General features: G+C 36.5%; 1 protein-coding gene across 3 annotated transcripts in view; it reads left to right on the forward strand.

Moving 5' to 3' along the window:
* Positions 1-9,934, forward strand: part of MTRR (5-methyltetrahydrofolate-homocysteine methyltransferase reductase) — a 28,390-nt gene extending 18,456 nt beyond the window's left edge. For all 3 annotated transcript variants that reach the window (XM_084208701.1, XM_084208699.1, XM_084208700.1), the window contains 7 exons: positions 1,582-1,762; positions 3,084-3,126; positions 3,557-3,743; positions 6,018-6,136; positions 7,604-7,696; positions 7,784-7,963; positions 8,918-9,934. In XM_084208701.1, the coding sequence (XP_084064827.1) occupies positions 1,582-1,762; positions 3,084-3,126; positions 3,557-3,743; positions 6,018-6,136; positions 7,604-7,696; positions 7,784-7,963; positions 8,918-9,062 (948 nt within the window). In that variant the 3' untranslated portion in view covers positions 9,063-9,934. The remainder of the gene's footprint in view (positions 1-1,581; positions 1,763-3,083; positions 3,127-3,556; positions 3,744-6,017; positions 6,137-7,603; positions 7,697-7,783; positions 7,964-8,917) is intronic.
* The last annotated feature ends 10,349 nt before the right edge of the window (positions 9,935-20,283 follow it).

Consider the following 20,283-nt stretch of genomic DNA (forward strand, 5'->3'; position numbering starts at 1 on the left):
ATCTCTTGGTGAATAAGGATTGTCAGTTTGTATGCTACTGTTTGTACTTTGAGTAAAGTCACTTCTGGTAGTTTATCTTGCAGACATTCCTGTTCTGCAGAATCTTGATTCATGACTTGTCTGGAAGAAAGCAGAAAAGTATTAGATGACTTGGTGCCAGATAACTGGGAAGGCTAACTGAACCTAGGCCCATAGTCATTTTAAAGAAACAGTCCTTTTCATCAGAGGGAGCCACATCTATCAAGTTCTATTGCTAAAATACACATGTTGCTCTATGCAAGTGTACCACAGTGTCCTTTGCAATAGCTCAGTGCATGGTGCTAGTAACCCTGTGTGCACCATTCACTTAAGAGCTGGAGTTGGTGATCCTTGTGGGCCCCTTCCAACTCACAATGTTGTGTGAAATCTGAAATTTTAAAGCTTTTCTTTAACATTTCAGTAACATAGCAGAATTCAAAGGAAGATTTTTGCTTTTTTAGTATTTGTTCTCACAACATGTATGTATTATTTTCCTTTCATTTTGTGCATGTGAAAAAAAATCAAAGCTTCTAACTTGCATTTGAAAATGCATCTGTATTTCTGGTATTGTCAAAGCATATTTTAAAGATAACTTTATGTGAAAGATGAGGCTAAACGATTGTGTGGTCAGGTCTCTGAGGGAAATCAGTTTTTGGGAGGACCTTTTTACTCAATTTAGTGGATTTTGCAGAAGAGAATATTCCTGTTGTTCCAACCTTTTCCAAACCGCATTTAATATTTTTGAAAATTTGTCTCAGCAGTAAGAATAGGCAGAGAGTACTGGCTGGGGAAAATATCACTGAAGTAGTTTTTATAACCTGTCTGCTGTATTAAGTATTCAGCCTAAAATGTGCTTTATTTGACTCCATACTCAAAACTATTGTCTGGAAGCTCTATGGTTGAGCACACATTATTTTCCAAGTATTCCTTTGTGTAGAATGTGTCATCTGATTGCATTTGGTGTTTTCTATCACTTTTCTTTTATGCTCTGTGTCAATTTCCTTCTTTTTTGGAAAAAACCCTTGTAACCACTTACATCTGATCTCCACTTTATCTTACAATGCTCAATTTAACTTTCCTTTAAGAAAAATTTACACTATCAGTGCGTAGGCATAAAGTATAGAATAAAACACCACAACAACATTAACATGACTCATTTAATGCCGTACTTTATTTATAGTCATACCTCTTCTAAGACTTTTGTTACTCATTTACTGGCTTCTGTACCCTAGCAAATGGTGTTTTGTCTTGAATTGTGTTATGGAGCTGCCTAACTAAAGTATAAATAGGGGCAATAAGAACACCTTTTAAAAATCTGGAATTTTGGTGGGAAATGGCTTGTGCCTGTTTTTTTGTCTCTTCCTCACCCAGGCTAAGTAGGATTTTCTGATGTGCCAACTCGTTGTAGACATTAGAAGAGCAATCAAAAATAAAAAAAAAGATCAAGTGTATTATCCATTAACCTAATTTGTATCCCCAGGCACCCAAGTTCTTCCCAGTTTGTGATGATTTTCCCAAATGGACCAGTTGTTTACCCTTCACTCTTTCCTTTCTTCCCTACAGGCATTTTTGCGAGCTCTTGTAGAGTGTACCAGTGATGCGGGAGAAAAACGGAGGCTTCAAGAGCTTTGCAGCAGACAAGGAGCCTCTGATTATACTCACTTTATTAGAGATTCTAATGTTTGCCTCCTGGATTTACTTCATGCTTTTCCAAGCTGCAAGCCTTCACTTAGCCTGTTAATTGGTAAAAGACTGATTTAGATTTAATTAGATTTGGTTTCTGAAAATGCGTCAGGCTAAATGTTCAATTTTCCAAGAAAGGAGAATAACAGTTCAGTTAAATGCTTTAGGAATATAGTTTCTATAGTGATCAAGCTGAAATTCTTGTTGGGAAAAAAAGCTCTGTTCTACAGTTCATAGAACTTTGGCTTTCTTTCTGCAAACATTTAGGTTCATACCAATGCTTTGACTCTGCATTACTCATGTACATAAAAAGTAAGCATAAGGTTCTTGCAGGATTAGGGTCTTTATGAATCAGTTAATCAATTGCTTACAATTAAAAAAGACATATTTTTACAACTCCTAATTTCTCTGCCTACATGGTCTTTTCTTGCACTTCGACCTGTTAAAACAGAATATCTGAATTTATGCTATGTCTAACACACTCACAGGTTCCTGATATAAAATACTGAAAGGATGGGACTGCACCTGTAACCATGTCAAATACATCTGAAATTGCTGGCAGTTATTTTTCAAATTAAAATCCAGAGTTTCTTAATATGTTTCATAATATGAGTCAAAGAAATTGCTTTCTGTGTTCTTGCAATCATTTTGTCCACCTTTACCCAAAATCGCTGAAAGGATTTGGTGTCTTGTTTAAGTAATTTCACTGCACTACCTTTTCTTAACTCCACCTAGCAACTATCTTATGTAGAGCACCTTTAAACTATGTCAGGGTGTGCCTTTACTGACAAAAACAGTAGTTCTGCTTATGTACATACATAAATAGATGTAAATGTGTGTGTGATATATATAGGGGGTTGCTTGTTCAAAAAATGCCCCATGAGCTCCTGCATCTTGTTTTTTCAGCTGAGATTCAAAGCTTTGTGCAAGTAATCAGCGGTTTGAAACTGAGCTGGCACATCTGCTTCTAGGACATTGTATATAGGAAACATTCAGTAAAGCAATCTCTATTGTGAAAGCTTTTGAGCTCATAGAGGAAAGGTGGGGAAAATTAAATTTGAGCTTCACCTCACCTAAGGTAAAGCAACTAGCAGCTCTTCTGTACACCTTACAGTCACTTTTGTTTGACCAAGAACCCCATAAATTGTTATGGTCTCATTTTATAGGGTCTCTAATTGGTGTTCCACAAAGTCCAAAACCCATTCAAAATAGAGTTCAGGTCTTAATTGCTTGTTTCTGAATCACAAACACTGAATGTTACTAGAATAAAATTACAATTAAATTAAAATACCTTGTAATCTGTTGTACTGTAAACACTCATTATACGATATCTTCATTGGGGTGAATCAAATAAGTGATACTTTTTTTTTTCTGTTCTTCAGAATATCTTCCTAAATTACAAGCCAGATCCTACTCTGTGTCAAGGTAATGAAATATTCAAATTGTATCTTCTTAGTTATTTAGGTATGGGGTTTTTCTCAAATATGTTTGTGTATGTTAGAATCTGAGGAAGAAGGGGAGGAGTGAAGGAGAAAACATAGTTGTGACCCTTTTGGAAAAAGCATTGACTATGTCAAAGAACATTGTTTTGAGTGTGTGGCAAGACTTTGGTAAAGCTCTCAAGAACAAGCTCACACCCAGGTAAATCTGGTAGGAATTGGGATTCCCTTCTGTAGGACTGACCTTTGAGTCCAGCCTTAAAACACTTACAACTAAATATAAATATTATGCAGTTAGCTGAACATTGAGAATCTTGATTCAATTGAAATAGTTTGGGCTGCAGATGGACCTGCTGGAAGATTGTACAGCTATCTCTCAGGTTGTAGGTTGGTTTTTAATATTTTTGTCGTTGCAGCTCAAACTTATATCAGCCAGGAAGGCTGTGCTTTGTATTTAATGTTGTGGAGTTCCCTGCCGGTCCCTCTAGACCAGTCTCGCGGAAAGGAGTATGTACAGGGTGGCTTGCTGAGTTAGTTGCACCTCTACTGCACCCCAGTAAAAACTCTCAGGGTACAAAAGGAGAAAGCTTTTCAACTGAAAAGGTATGAATATTAGCTCTGAAGTCATTAACTGTTAAATCTATGCATGTCTGAAACAACTGCGGGTTTCTTTGTTCACTGCTGTGATGTAGCGCATGTGGTTTGGCAGCATACACCTTAATTTTGCAGTTCTACCCTACTTCTGTATAACATTCCAGAACTTGATTCCTAAACACTAAAGTTAAGTTTTTCTTATCTATGCATACCTTAATTGTGAAATTTCCCATTGCTGAAAGGCCAGAGTTGTTTTCCAGCCCTCTGTAGCTCTAAGTGTATCATGAAAGATGTTTTCATGGACTAAACTACCACTGTGTAATTAAATGGTCATGGCTGTTTGCATCACAAGAGTGAGGCACTTGGTCATTTCCAGGAAGCAGTAGCAGGTAATAGGAGAGAAACTGTAAAAGTCACATTTCTTGTCAGGTGTTCCGGAGTTTGCAAAGTTATTGAATGTGACGTAGGGCACAGTCGTCTGTTTTTTTCTGATGTGTATCAGTGATTGTTTGGCACAAATGATATTACTAGGACCAGGTACTTCTTTAATTTTTTTCCCCTCATTTCATTTTGTGGCAGAGATTCTGTGCAATTAATTTATCTCAAAAGTCACTAGGTCTAAGCTAATTACTAAAAAATTGGAATTCTACTATATAATTGATCTGTGTGATATACATATTTTTTCTCTAAAAGAACTACTGGCAGCCTAATCTATATTTGATTATGAAAAATGGAAACAAGAATAGAATTTGGTTGAAAGAAAACTGTGCCAATAATTCAAGGTGTCAGTCAGACAAAATGGGGAAAAACACCATACAAGTTATCTTCATTTTTTAAAACTAATGCAAAGATTAATATGTGCATCATATATCTTATTCCAGTCTTCATGTCTGCTCAATTTAAAATATAATTGATTTGAAATTAATTAAAGATCAAACAAGAAAAAGAGGTGGCTAAAAAGAAAAAAAGATTATTACAAAATGAGTCTGAATAAAGTTTAGAAGCTATTTTGTCTACTGCACAAGCTAAAATTCAGCATAGATAAATGGGCAGCAATGCACGTAGATTGCAGAAATATATGGGATAACCACACAAAACAGATGAGTGTGATCTTATGCAAAAATATATTAGATTAATTGAATACACTTTTACAGTATAAATGTGTTTACCATTTGCAGTCTGTTCTGAAAGAATGACCAGTTTGGAATCATAAATAGGCTAAATATCCTCCTAACTCAAGTGTGGTGTGAAGTGTATATATATGAAGTATCATTCTCCACCAGCAAGAATTATTCCATTTTTTTATCATCAAGGAACTAGGAAAATAATGGTCTTTAGCATTGTTATATCTGTAGTGAATTAAGCTATAAGAAAATTAGCAGTGCTAAACCTTTCAGATTTACACAACAAAGTTTAAATAATTTGGTCGAGTGCCCTTCTCCTTCATTAAACTTGAAAGTAAATTCAAATCCTTTCATAATTAATGTGCAAAACAAATTAGATAATTGCTTATGACTTTAATGTATGAAGCTCAGCTATGGCTGCTGCTGAGTCTTGAATAATCTTTCAGAATTAAAAATAGTAATCTCTTGTTTTCTATAGATTTTGTTGGCTGTGTCTCAGAGGATAGGTATGGAGCTCATATAAAAATATGACTTCCATTCTGACACAGATATGAAAATTAGAATTGCTGTTTGTCACTGGGACTATATAAAACATTTTCCAGGATCTTTGAGCAGTTATGTGCCTCCCCTCACCCATATGCACTTTTGGAAATCATGTCTAACTTTTATGAAAATTGGGAAAGCAGGCTCTTTACCAGTAGGCTTCGATTCACTATAAACAAATCCTGACCTCCCACAAGGTGAAAAAAGGTTGAGTTGCCTTTGATAGCAATAAACAGCTTTACCTCCCTTTGAATGCCAGCAGCAAACTTTCTGTGCATTCTGTAACAGTATTCCCCAAATTTGTGGTGCAATCAGTTTTCATATTCAGCAACTCATGTCTTGAAGTTTATCCCAGTTTTCCTCCAGATGGATTAATAGGTTTGTAAATATGGTTTTGTTGTTTGTTTGTTTGTTTGTTAGTTTTTTCCTCCAGAGACTTCTCTGAGATTTTATTCTAAATGTCTGTGTGGCATTAAAGATGAACTCAGAAGCTCAGGATTTGGAAGGGTGTGTGGGTACATATGCTGTGTAAATATCCTGAAGGTTCTAAAAATGTCAGGGTGTTTTTACTGCTTAAGAATACCCTTTAATTATATTTTACCTGATTTTATTTTAGGTCTCTATTTTTCCTCGTCCAAACAATGCTTTCCACTTACCTGCAGACCCATCTGTGCCGTTCATTATGGTTGGTCCAGGAACAGGAATTGCACCATTTATTGGTTTCCTACAACATAGGTATGTACTAAGTTGTTATCTGGAGTGCAGCCTTTTTATGTTGAGGAGAAATACAGCCTGAGGGTTTGAGTATAAATGCAGTTAATTTTTGTCCCTTTTTGTAATGGTGATATGCTGATTATAAGCAGTCAGTAATTTTAAACAAGCATTTTTCATGTATTTATTTGTTTTTCAAAGTAGTAAAACTTCCATTTTCATCTGACTGTATTTATTATTCATAGTAGATATGTGAGAAGTTGGGTGAATTGCAGAAATAGTAATAAGAAATTAAATCCTTTATCTGTTTGTGTTGCTGGTGGAAGGCCTGTAGGAGTATGATAGTTTTTTATAATGTGTTGATTTGCTTAAGTTTGTTATTCAATCCGCTTCCTTGAGAAATGGCATCTATATTAAAAGGCATGATGAATGTCAAGTTTTCTCCCATATTCTCTTATTTCTGTGTGGTTTGCATTTTGGTGTTTTAAGATAAGGAGCTTGGCACCAAAACCTTCAACTCAGCAGTAGTCTTGGTGTTTGGCAGTTTGTGTGTGAGGGAAGGTGGATCTCCTTATTTTCCCTCTCCAGCTACACCAATGTAATTTTGCAAGGCAAAGAGATGTTTGTTCAAGAAGTGACAGCGCGTCACCAAGAATATGTAAAACCTTAATCATCCTGAGAAAAGAAGAAAAGGAAGAGTGGAGTATTTGGGTGGGAATGGTTCTAAGTTTTAAAGGTAACCAACACATATTCCAATGTGACTCATTAGTTCCAGCAAGGTAATGGAGTTCCTTGAGTCCTGTAGCAATTTTCAAAACATTTTATTTGAGAGAGAAGTGAAATTTTGCCATGTTGTTTCTAACTCCATGTTTTGCTTTAGCCAAATCATTGTGTACTCCTTAATTTTGATTCTCAGATATATCTTTACCTCTTAAAAGTATTTTGCATATTTTAAAGTCTCTCTTGGTGTAACTAGAAAATGGCAGGTAAAACTCCTTTAAAATAATACTTCCAGCATTATGTCAGGAAAATGAAATTATTTTTTTGATGATGTGGTAATTAATAAATTGTTATTCATATTATCTAGCAGGTATCTACAGCTAAATGGAAAGCTTTCTAAAACTGCTGAGTTTTCCCAGGTAGTTTTACGTAGCTTCCAATGAAGGATAAAAGGTAGTAATTACCTTATTCAGCAGTCAGGATTATTTTTATTATTATTATATTATGTATATGGATGTGTCAGTCTTGACTATTCCAATATGAAACTGTGGCAAAAAAAAAAAAAAAAAATTGAAGTTGATTGATCTTGAGCTGGTCTGAAAGTGAGTAGTCAAGAAAATCAAATGAGGGTTTAACTTTGATTTACCTAAATCGTTTTACTTTTCTGCCAATCCAGAGGTATTTTAAAATATTACTTTAAATGAAAATTAGGTTATATATGTTTTGGATTCTGCACTTGATAAAAAAGGATTGGATTTGTTTTCTCTTTAGGCAAAAGCTTAGAGAACAACATACAGACTGGGAATTTGGAGAAACCTGGCTGTTTTTTGGTTGCCGGCATCAGGATCGAGACTATTTGTTCAAGCAAGTTCACTATTTAACATCTATTTTGTATTCATGAGGGAATGCTCATCTCTGAGCCATTGCTAACAGGTTTTTATTATCTTTCAGAGATGAGCTCCAATGTTTTCTTAAAAATGGAACCTTAACTCATCTTAAGGTTTGTTTCTCAAGAGACTCTTCAACTGCGGAAGTGACCCCACCTAAATATGTGCAAGATGTCCTTAGGCTTTGTGCTAAGGAAGTTGCCAGAGTCCTGCTGAAGGAGAGAGGTTACTTCTATGTATGTGGGTGAGTAGAGTGGAAATGGACTGTTCAGAAAGAGAGTAGCAGATGTTTGAGGCTTTGGAAAGACTTAGAGCTTTCTGAAAGAAAGGACCAATATGATGCTGAAAGAGCCTTCCTGGACAGTTAGACTGTCATCCCTGTGTCCACTGTTTTCCACTATAATCTAGAAATACAGCTTGTAACCACACACTTCCACTGATTGCTTTAGTCTCTTATTATTTATTTTCCTTTTTTTGTTCAGTAGTCAATTAAATTGTAGAGATTTCAAGCCAATTGATTTCTCTTTAGAAAATGATACGTGTGAATAGATGGGATGAGAAACTGCTCATCTGTGAGACAATAGCAGTCTTCTGTGTTCCAGGGTTGGGTGCTCCAGAATGCTAAAGCTCTGTCATAGTAATAAATTTTACAGTGGGAGGTTTTGTTTGTGAATGCTAACTTACCTGGAGGTTCAAGATTTTTAGAAAGTTTGTTGATAAATGGACAAACTGTTTGAATATAGAGCCCAATGTTAATGTGTTCTCCTGCAGGCATAAACGTCAGCTATTTGTATTGAGAATAGCATTATAAGTAAGTGAGGAGTTTGGTACCAATTTTATTTATTTTTTTTAAATATTGGAACCATGTGGTGATATAGTAATCAAAACTCATTCAGCAGGTTCAGTTCTTCCTTAAAGAAACCAATTATTCTCTGCCAGCTCAACTAGGGTTGCAAGGTTTTTTACTTATGAATTACAGCATGCTGAAAACTATGTGGTGTTTGATTGAGAGAAACCCTAGTCAATGTCAATGCTCAGCTACAGGAAAACTCTGAGAATCATGCTGTACAATATAAAAGCTCTATTTTTGTTTGGGAGTTTTTTAATGATTCTTTCCTCTGTTGTACTGCCTCTGAAGCTATTGATAAATGGAAAAATATGCTATCATGTTTTTCCTCCTCTATTTTTTATTTTTCAGAGATAAGAAGCACATGGCTGATGATGTAAGTGATGCCATAGTAGACATTTTAAGCATGGAAATGAAAGCTGACAAATTGGAAGCAATGAAGAGCCTGGCCATGCTCCGAGAGGCAAAACGATATTTGCAGGATGTTTGGAGCTAAATGTTGAACTTTTCCTATATCTTTGTAAATCAAAATACTTCCTTTTACACATATGTTTTTGACTAAAAGTTACTGCCAAAAGTGCTGTCAGTAGTCGCACAAAGGTTAACTTTCTCTATTGACCTTTCCAACAGGAACATGAAACCTCTTAAATGACAACAAACCAGGCTGGCCTTTGAAGAGTATGGTTTTTTAGAGATGTTTCATAATGGACTGTCTCAGTGCCATGATTTTTTGTCTTAAGATTGGGTTCCTGTATAAACTAAAAACTTCTGCACTTGTACAAGCATAATTGTATGTTCACATTATATCATGTATCTTTTCCTGTAATATATACATAAAGAAGCTACAGAATAAATATGTTACACAATAATCTGTGAATCATGAAATACATTACTGACTTGCCAAGATTTACTCGAACACTTCCTAAATACTTCCTGAGACTGCTTGTATTTTTCCTTCTGCACAATGACAATAACAGCAAAAGGAATGAATGTCCAGGATGTTCCACAGAAAGGTTACTGAAAAATTTCAACTCCAAGTTCTCTTTAAATAATTAGCTTTTCCATCACATAATTACAACATGTCTCAAACACACCATTGCAACACACCATTTTAATGCTTATTAGATCTTCCTGCATAATATTTTTGAAATTGTTTTCATTCCTGTCTTTGAAATGTTTGTGGTTTAATTTATGAGCAAACTCACCAGCTGTGTTGAATTTGCTTGATGGAATAATTTTGTTTAGTAAATACTTTCTCAGATTACTAAATTAATCTTCTGAAGTTGAAGACACAGAAAATACAGTGTTTTGAAAATAGTTGCCCTTATGTAAGCCACTCCCTGCAAAATAAAGTGGCTGAAAGTGAATTACTGAAGTGTGTGGTTTTCTTTCTAACAAGGGACGTTTGGAGTACAAATAGGTGGAAAGTAAAAGTAAGTCATTCAGGCTTCACTTCAGAGCCCTGCTCTCTTCCCTCTGCTTTTTCTGACTTCTAAACATCCATGTTGTCTCCTCGATTCCAAGTCATGCTTAGACCTTTAAAGATAAATACAAAGTGTGAGTGAATGTTTTAGACAATTATTTATTTCCTGGGGGGAATTGTTGTTTTGTTTTGATTTACACATAATCAGAATCACATCATTTGCTGCAACTTTTGTTGTTTTCTAGTGATAATTAGTTAACTGGTAGGTAATTTTTTTAAAAAAATAGAAAAATTAGGATGATCAGTTAGAGTAAAATCATGTGTTTAAAGAAGAAACATTCCAGTGAAGTTCCTGGAAATAAGGTTATGATATAACCTGTGCAATGATTATTTAAGTAACCGTGGAAAATATCAACTAAAATTTTGTGCAGGAGTTCCTATGCAGAGTGGTTATATCAGTCTCTGTTATGTAATCTCTACAGAAAAACATCCGTAGAGACAGGTGGTTTACAGTAATTGCAAGCTGCCTTTTTTAATCTTTAGCACATAAAAAAGAACAGAAGTGCTTCTTTTTCAAACGTACTCCAATTGTAAAGTCATGGAAATGATTAACACAACGTCAACATTTTGCATCAGTGAATCAGCTTTACATATTTTTGAAAACTATTAATGAAAAAACATCTACCAGTTTTAGATTAATAAAGATAAATCTTAAGCACCTTCTTTGGATGAGGCTTGTTTGGGAAAAGTGCTTACTATATCATATGCATTCTCAGCTTAGGGTTTTCTGTTCCACTCGAAAATGCTAGGAGATTACAGGAAAGGCAGTGGTTTTCTGACTGCTAGCTTCAGCTTTCCCCATATCTCTTACAGATGTACATTTTCAGACTTACATCCCACAATCCAGGAGTTGAAATGACCATTTTGGTAACACTGCAGGTCACTGCATGGCACCCTTTGGGATACTGATAGCTGAGTATCTCTTTCTGATTGCATTTGACAGATAGACAGTTGGTGTCTGTGCATTTCTCCTCTCCTTTGTCAATCCTCAGCAAAATTAAAACATTTGGATGGTTTAGTGATAAATCCTTAGTTAAGCATGAGAGCTTTATTATGATATCTTAGAACCACAAAAAATTGTTGCAGGTTATTATTAAATTTATAACTGCATGGTGCAAAGCCCAAAGCTCAAATAACTCCAGCAAGCATTACTGTGTGTTACCTGAGGAGGAAGTTTTTTTCAGCAACATTGAACGAGGAGGACTTCTGAGATGCAGGAATCATGGAGATGGAAAAGGCTTGCAGTAAAAGCTGTGTATTTCTTAACTGTATTGTGTTTCTCTGTAATTAGATAATACTGATTTATGATTCAGTGTTTCTTTTAGAAAAGCGTACAGGATGGGTTTTACTAAAATTTCTAAACTTAAGGATATTTTTTTTAATATCTTTTGATTTTCTTCTATTAGAGAAATACCATGTATCTGTTTTTCCTCAAAATTACAGAATTTGTTACAGAATACCTTTGTTATTTAAAAGAAATAGTGAAGATTGTGTGCTGTTACATGTAGGAGGTTTGCAATTTTTATGCTGCTAACAAGGACTAGTAGGTTGTGCTAAAGCTGCTGTCTCAGAGCATTGCTTATGGCCTATTTTCTCAGTAGTTTTTTGTTGCTATTCTGAATTTGTGAAACAGGATAACAGGATGGATGTTGAAATTTCTCTTTTAAAGTACAGTTTTTAAAAGAGGGTTGACTAATCAAATTATTAAGATCATGCCAAATTTTTTTAGTTTGCTGCTTCTAAATTAAAGCTGACTTTCCCTACACCTGGAAGCAGAAGTAGTATTGGCATCTTTCTTGCCCCTCTTTTTCCTTTTCCTTTTCCTTTTCCTTTTCCTTTTCCTTTTCCTTTTCCTTTTCCTTTTCCTTTTCCTTTTCCTTTTCCTTTTCCTTTTCCTTTTCCTTTTCCTTTTCCTTTTCCTTTTCCTTTTCCTTTTCTTTCCTTCCCTCTTCTCTCCTCTCCCAGCTTTTCAGGAAATCTAGAATTTTGGCAGAAATAGAATGAATAGGATTTTTAAGCAGTGTCTAAAGATACGGAGCATCTTGAGAAGGTTCTTTTGAAAAATTTATTGCGTATATACACAAGGTCAGATGAAAGAAATGGCAGAATCACAGAACATTGCTTGTGTGTCCATTTTAAGGGTTGAACTTACTGCATGGCCCCTTAGATATTGAATGGCACAGGAGTGAGGGGCCGCAGATATTGGGAGTAAAAGTACAAGCTGATTAGGTCTCAAAGCAAGGTAAGCTCTTGGAGTAAGGTGGGTGCTGTGTTGCAAAGAATAGTTTGTAGGCAATTTTGAAATAGGGAAATATCTTGTTTCTTTCACCATTTCCAGTTGTCAGCAACCATGCTTTGTGATGAATCCTGCAGTGTTTTACATAAAATGAAACTTTTTGTTCTAAGGGGATTTAGATCGCCGAGATGAATCTTTTTGAGTAGATTTGCAAACATACTGCTTTATTTAGTAAAATTGGCCTGTCCTCTGTCAATACTTGTTCTGCCCAACTTTGTGAGGAGAGCAGTACCAACTGGTGTGCTAAGCTTGTTGCATCTGTTTCACACAGAAGCCTTGTCCTATTTTTCATGACTCCTGGGGAATGTGTTGTGTATCGCTGTCTGCTTGTTTCATTTGGAAAATAAGGCCCAAAGTCACAGTTTTTAACTTAAGTGTTCAAATTTTACTTTTGGAACTGGAAATAGGGAATAAGAGGATAAGTTAAAGAGAAAGTAGGTTTTGCTAGTACTGTAATTAGGAATTCTGCTCATATGTTTCTTTCTGTCTTTACATGTTCATGTTACTCTGTCTAAAAGCCTCAAGTAAAGTAGGAAATGAACAAAGGCTCCCAGCTCAGATCACTGCCTGATACAGATCGGCATATATGTATATACCAGGGAATGTTCTTGTCCCAGATTTTATCCCTGAAATAATAGACTTTTAAATGCATTTTACAATAACCCTCCAGGCCTATATTTGCCAAAATTCAGTGTTTTGTTTGCATCTAGTTTATCTGAAGATGAGGCCACATATGGGAACATGTGTATTTTCATATGTGTGAACCCACAACACAGATTCTGTAGCAGAGGCCTTGGGTCTGGTTCCCCCAGCCCTGATTTTACAAATGACTGCTCATGTATTTATATAATAAATAAACAGAAGTTCTGTGAATTCATGAGCTATTCCTTACTCCTGTGGCATCCTTTTTACTCTCCAGTTGCTCTCAGTGTAGCTGTACAGCTGATAATTAACTCATCAGCTGCTGCTTATACTCAGGAATTTTGGGGCATCCTCATCTCATGGGGTTTTGTTTGTTTGTTTTCTTGGTTTTTTGACAAGGTGTGTTTTTTGTTTTTTTCATCAACTGCATCCACTGGTAAGTGTTAGTTTCAGATATGTCCTGCTTTTAGGGAGACTCATGGGACAAAATGATTTCTGTCTTCCTTGCCCAACAGAAATGTCCATGTGGCAATTTCTTCTGATGAAAGTGTCTTCCTCACCCCTTCATTCTTCTATAATTATTTTATTATATTTTTCTTATGCCTTCAGATTGTTGGGGGTTTCCTAATAATGCCAAGAAATCATAATTGGTTTGCATTAAGACTTCTCAGAGCATTTACTGGGCAGGTTATGTTGTTCAGTTTTTATTCAACTGATTAGATCATTACAATGAAGGTGTTACTATTCCAATATATTCAATTTAAAAAAATCTTCAGTTTCCTGCTTGTTCTTTGCCCTCATTCATACTATTGCACAGGGCAGGAGATGCATGGAATGCTGCAGTTAGTGGCATGGGTGCAGGTTTGATGTAGAGTCTTCCATTAACCAGTGTCTCACTGCTCTTAGTTACTGTGTTGTATTTCATACTCTGAAAATGCCATCTTTTTTGAAACCTGTCCTGAATGTAATGCAAATTCTTTTCCAGCAGTAATATTTTATGTGGCCTAATAACAATTGCTGTTACTATACAAGGATGTGTTGTCACATAAACCGTATGGAAAATGCACACTGCATGTTTTATCTGAATGTTGTCCTGTATCCTTGCTGATGTTGTTTCCCAGAGGATAATACTTCTGTGCTGTTGAGGACAGAAATACTTTGTCAGGCTTCCTGCTTGGCCAAAGTATTGTCCATAGCAGATAGCACATCAGATGCCTATATCTGAAGACTTTGTGCTTTTTAAAACCTTTGTCAACACCATACCAGAGATAATTTTAAATGTATCTTACTCACAAATACCTTGTGTAAGTGGACGAATTCAGCTGCCGGTCTAGCTAGTGATGGATTGTACTAAATTGACCTATTTGGTCCATTATTCTGTAGCTGAGTTTTTAAAAAGAAGAATAAAAGAACACTTACAGCAGCAGATATGAGATGACCTGCTTGTAACTCAGCTTTGAGTTTTATGGCTCCCACAAAGTCATATGCTTGCAACTTTTATTTTCTATAATGTAAAAAATGATGTTCTCATTGCATATTTATACACTTAGCAGTTTGGTATGTTGATGGCTTTGCACAACCAATTTATTAGTGTCTCAGTTTCACTGGATGTCCTTTGTATAAAAGGGACTTTTTTTTCTTTTCTGAGTAGCTCTGTCATTCTGCATCTTAACCTGACATCTTCAGATTTATCCCTGCTCCTCAAATGGAAAAAAATTATGTCTCCAGCTCTGGATCCATTTAATTCAGTTATGCATCATCTGAGTTGGGAAGACCAACACTGAATCCAGTACTGCAGTTTCAGACATGACAGTTATTATATAATAAATAGCAACAATATTTTCAATATAATTTTGGAGTGTCATGGAGGAATGAAAATGGGAGAATCTCTGCGTGCCTGCTAGTGATTACATCACTGAAAGTTATGATCTAGAAGCCCTGGTCAGTTATGGTAAATAAGAGATAAAACTACATTAGCAGAACATGAAAAATGGATTTGTTGGAATTCTGATATTTGATAACAATTGTTTACTATAAGAGCTATAGATAATTTTAATTAATTTTGTGTCTGTTCTCTAGTTGAAGAAAGTGTAAATATAAAAAGCTGCTCAGTATCAGTAGAGTTGCCTCACATAAAGAAATCAAAATGCTTTTGAATTGATGGAAAAAACAGTGTATCAATTTGTTTAGTCTGAAAACCCTATTCAAATATATTTCATTTTGAAAGAATCAGAGTTTTATAGAAATGCAAATTGCAGTCCTGAAAAGTTGATTCAGCACCACTACAAATTACATTCACTTTCATTAGCATTTGAATAAATGCTTCACTTGTGGTGGAAAAGGTTTGTCAAGTTGACAAAGCACTCCAAGCCAATTGTGCTTATTAAAAAAGGAGGTTCTACTGTTGGTTTGAAAACAGCAGTTTTGTAGAGCTCCATCAGTCAGGAATATTCATTTCTAATCTGCTTTTAACTCAATTGCATGAATGATTGATTAGGTTTCCTTATTTTTTTGTAATGTATTGTATGGTAGCTTGCTGGAGGATCATCAGGGCTGCTCCCAGTACTTCTCAATGTTTTCAGTTTTTCACATGTTGTGAGAAAATGGTGTCACTTGCCCTTGATTTATGAACACCAAACCAGACCGAAGCAGAATTATGGGGCTGTAACTACTCCGTGTTTTTGGTTGGAGGCAGATGTTGAAACAGGCACTCCTGTGTGCATCTGTACATCCTGTGTGTCTGAAAAAGCTCCTCCGTTTTCCAGATAAATGCCAGCTTCCTTCTTGTGATTCTTACAGATCACTACTTTGAGACTAAGATAATACTGCACTCCCTTCCTTATGGTGAGAACAGGTTCCTGGAGATAAACCACTCTTTATGCCACCTTTTTGTGGTCTGCAAGGATGAGAAAGGAGCAGCACATGAGCTACCAAAACTACAGTCAAGTATCAGCTTGTGGCATTTGTAAGACACTGTTTTAAAGGCAGAATCTCTTTCCCTTTTTTCATGTTACGGTTCCTAAACTTGTTGGGAAGCGGCGGCATGGACACCCCAGAGGCACAGCTTAATGGTAGTAAATTTTTTATATTTTCCTTGCCTAATACAGCTAGAGAAAACACAAATAGGAGGGGTAGAAATGAACACTGTAATGTTTTTAAAATAAATTATTGGATGCCCAAGAATTTCACACACATTAGTTTTTAAAAGATCTGTTCCTATGAGAAGCAGAACACACTGATATTTCTTTAAGCTATTTTTGGAAAGTTCCCAAACAGAAAGGTAATTCCTAAGTAGAAATGGCTATATTTATCTGCCCATGTTTGTTAAGGCTCTTACAAACTTGCACACAGAGAGTATTGCATTTTAAGGTAAATGCAAACATTTTTCATGCTTGTAAAACTTTCTGACAAAGTCCATTCAGAACTTCCATTGCCTATAGGCCATGGGAATAAAAATTCTTTCAGCAGTTTGCAGTTATTTTGCAATTTTTTTTTTAATGGGGTGCGTAAAGCATCTTTTTTGTCTTTGTAGACATGCATGTAAAATAAATATAAATAAATATATCTATCTTCAAATATAACTATATATATCTTTTATATATGCATTGCCAAGATCTGCATACAGTTTTTGTCTTTGCTTTACAGATAAGATATATTTTGAAATGCCTGTCCAGATAATGGTGTCCTTCAGTTTACACAGCTATATATGCTAATAAAATATATGCAAACTTGAATTCAGAAAAGGTCAAATGAATGCTTCCAAGAAAAAATAGCTTCCAGGTAGTTTCTTTCATTTATTGGTATCAAAACAATATAGAATTTTTTTTTTTCAGAGAAAAAGAAACTTATGAATGCACAAATGGTAAATAAAAATGAGGGCATAAATCTGTAAACTGCTTTATAGATGTGGTGAAAATATTTATTTCTCTCATTCATTATTTCTTGCAGTGCCTGTAGCATGCTAGGGGCTTTCAAACACATGAAGAAGCACAACTGCTCTTGTTCATATTAATCTCACTAACTATAAAGGCTTTTGTAGAGTTTCATTTAATCAACTGACATTGCTGTCAAAATTTAGGGGAATGAGGGAATCTGTATTCTGTGAGTACATTATTATGCACTATTTCTATTTATGTATTCAGTATGCAGATTGTGAGTCCACTCCAGATTACCTCTGAAAGGTCATGACAACCAGGAGAGATTCCCGAGGGCTGGAGGAAAGAAAATATCACTTCAGATGAACCACAAGGAAGATCTGAATAAGGTCAGCTTTGCCTTGTTCCCTGGGAAAGTGATAGAGAAAATCCTCCTGGAAACCATTTCTAAGGGGAAATTGGTGATGTGGATTAGTCACCATGGATAGTGAGGAAATAGCAACTGACCAATGTAATAGCCTTCCTGAATCAGGGCAGAGCAGTGGAAATCCTTGGAGCTCAATTGTAATATGGATTTTACCACTGTCCTACTGAAGAAATTGGGTCTAAAGAAATAACAGTGATGTGGCTTGAAAACTGGCTGAACTGCTGGTCTCCAGAGATTAGCTCAGCCTGTCACTAAAGTGCCCCAGAGGACAATATTGGGTCCAGTCCTGTTTAGCACCTCCTTCAATGGCCTGGACAATGGGGCAAGTGCAGGTTCAGCAAGCTGGCAGGTGATGGAGAGCTGGGAGTGCAGTGCTGTTTGATAGAGGAGTGTGCTGCCTTTTAGTGGGGGGCTCGGACAGGCTGGAGCACAGAGCCAACAGGAATCTCTCTTGCAAGTGACCTTTGCATGTGTTTATATCTGCAGATATATCCAGTTTATATCTGCTAGCACTTCTCTTACATGGGGTGTAGTTTCACCCAGATAGCTTTAGGCACGGGCTTCAGACATTGAAAAGATGTTCCCCCAGGACACCTGCAAATGAGGAGGGAGTCCTGCAGAGGTTACCCAAAGCTGGCATGCTGGGGAGTCTGAGCTGTTCCTTGGTGCCTCTGCTGCCTACAGCATTATATGATGTCCGTGGTCTCTTGCTTTCCTGACACTTTGTGCCTACACGTATTTGGAAGGGATGGTTTGGGGGAGGGGATTTAATGGGCCACTGCTGCCATCTATCCAGTAGGACCTTTTCCCTGATGTTTGCTTTAAAAATTACCAATTTGTTTCCTAGTAAAACTTCTGTGTTGAAGTTCAACAGTATTTTTCCATTATAAGATTTTCAGCACAGCATCTTAAGCGCTGGTATGTGACTACATGTGATTTGTGCTCCAGCTTTGTTTTGGTCCAAAGCCAGATTAATCTTCTAAAAGAAAATATTCAAGGCATGATATGAACTTCTGCAATTCAGTACATCTGGGGAAGTCTGTCCCCAGCAGAGCTAAATTAAAAATAAACTGGTTGACTGTGAGTCAGACTGCAAAAAAAGGGTGCATGCAGGCTTCAGAAAGACAAAGTATACATGCCAGCTGGCCTAATAAACCACATTTTGTTTCCTACTTTTACCGCTGGGCTTGTGCAAGGAATGATTACACTGCTGGTTTTTGAGTCATTTATTGAGGCTCTGCAGCACTGGGGAATAGTCAGCTTTGATCTGAAAAGAGATCCAGGTAATTGTGAGTTTCAGATGATCACTTATATTTCTAAGACATCTGAAGAGAATGGTTGATACTTGCTTGTAACAATGATGTGTAGGGTAGATAATATTTTTTTCTGTTTTATGGCAATAATTCCAATGGCATTGTTGAGATTGGAATTTTGTCTTTCTTTTCTGGCACTTCTGTTGCAACAAAGTGTAAAGGAGCCAGGAGTCAGCAATGGAAAAAACTTTTCCGGTGTATTTCAGAAACAATTGCTATAAAATCCTTATTTTTTAATAGAAGACTCCATTTGTCTCTTAATTAATGGATTTTTTTTTTTGTTTTTGTTTCTGAACTTGTACTGGGTAATTTATGCAGACTCTGGGTTGTCCTCTGCAGAGAATATGCCCTTCTTTTTCTCTGGCAGAGCATTCAGAATAGAGGGATGGAATGCTATTGTTTTCTTTAGCACTGATACTGGTAAACTCCTAGTGAATGTTATGGAGATAGCCATGTCATCCTTTGGCTTTGTTTAATTCCGGGTTGAAATAATGCCCTGTCAAGGAAAACAAAAAATGCACACACATGATATACACACCTCCAGCACCGGTCATGAGGAAGACGACAGGAGAACATGTGTGCACCCTCTTATCGCCACCCATGCAGGGGGTGTGTGAGTAAATCATTCCCCAGGCAAGCCAGCAAATAAGCAATCAATGATCAATGTAGCATACACAGATTTTTCTTGCTATGAATCTGCCCTTGGCATATTCATCAGCCATTTTTTTTTTTAAGAAAGGAGGAGAAGGATCATTAAAGCAGGTATAATGAGTATTGGTTTTCAGTATATATGCTTTTCATTCTCAGATTTTTCTCTCCTTGCTGCATGCTAGGGTTGAGAAGATTCCTTGACTGGGTGGCTGTGATTCACTGCCTGGATTGTTCAGAGTAAACACAGTGGCTTTCCTAAGGCAGACAGCCCAGTTTATCTCTGCGGGCAAACTGCAGCAGAGGAATACAATGAAGGCAGTTCTGCCACAGGTGGACTTAATCTCTGAGGATTCAGAGGATGCTTTCCCTGCTGTCAGGTGCTGCAGAGTCTGCTGTCTTGCAATCAGCTTTAATTTGTGCCTAAAGTTAGATAAAAATTCCACCAAAGTCAGCAATATGGGAAATGTGCTGAACTAATGCGGTCAGTCACCTGCTTTGAAGGATGCCTCCTTTCCGACCAGTGTTCCTGGTGAGATTCTGTTTTGGGGGAGTGCTGTGTGCATCTGCCTTCAGTGATTTCTGTGAGCTCTTCGGGAGAGTGTGTTCCCATGTTGCTACTGAGGATATCGACTGCTTCCTGCACTCCTCAAACGCTCTTGACATGTTACACAAACACAACATCATTGGTCACTCATTGCCCAGGCCGTGGGCACTTTCAGCACCAGAGAAAACGTTTTGATGGTGTTTATAATGCCTACCACCTTTAAGGTGGGGAAAGATGAAAAGGGGAAAATGCTTCTGGAAATAGCAGCCTGTGTGATGTTAAAAGGAGTTGTCTGGTGTTATCTTGTAGAAAGAAAAAAAAACTAAAATCAGCACAGATTTGCTAGGGGGAAAAATTCTAATTGCTTTAGAGGAAATTGTTACTCTAATTAAAATAAGGCAAATATGAATATCAGAAGTGAATGGGGATGGAACTTCTGAACAAATAATACTGTCAATGAGCCGAAAATTGTACTTGGACACCAGC

Source organism: Fringilla coelebs, assembly GCF_963513975.1.
Source record: "Fringilla coelebs genome assembly, chromosome: 1".
Taxonomy (NCBI): Eukaryota; Metazoa; Chordata; class Aves; order Passeriformes; family Fringillidae; genus Fringilla; species Fringilla coelebs.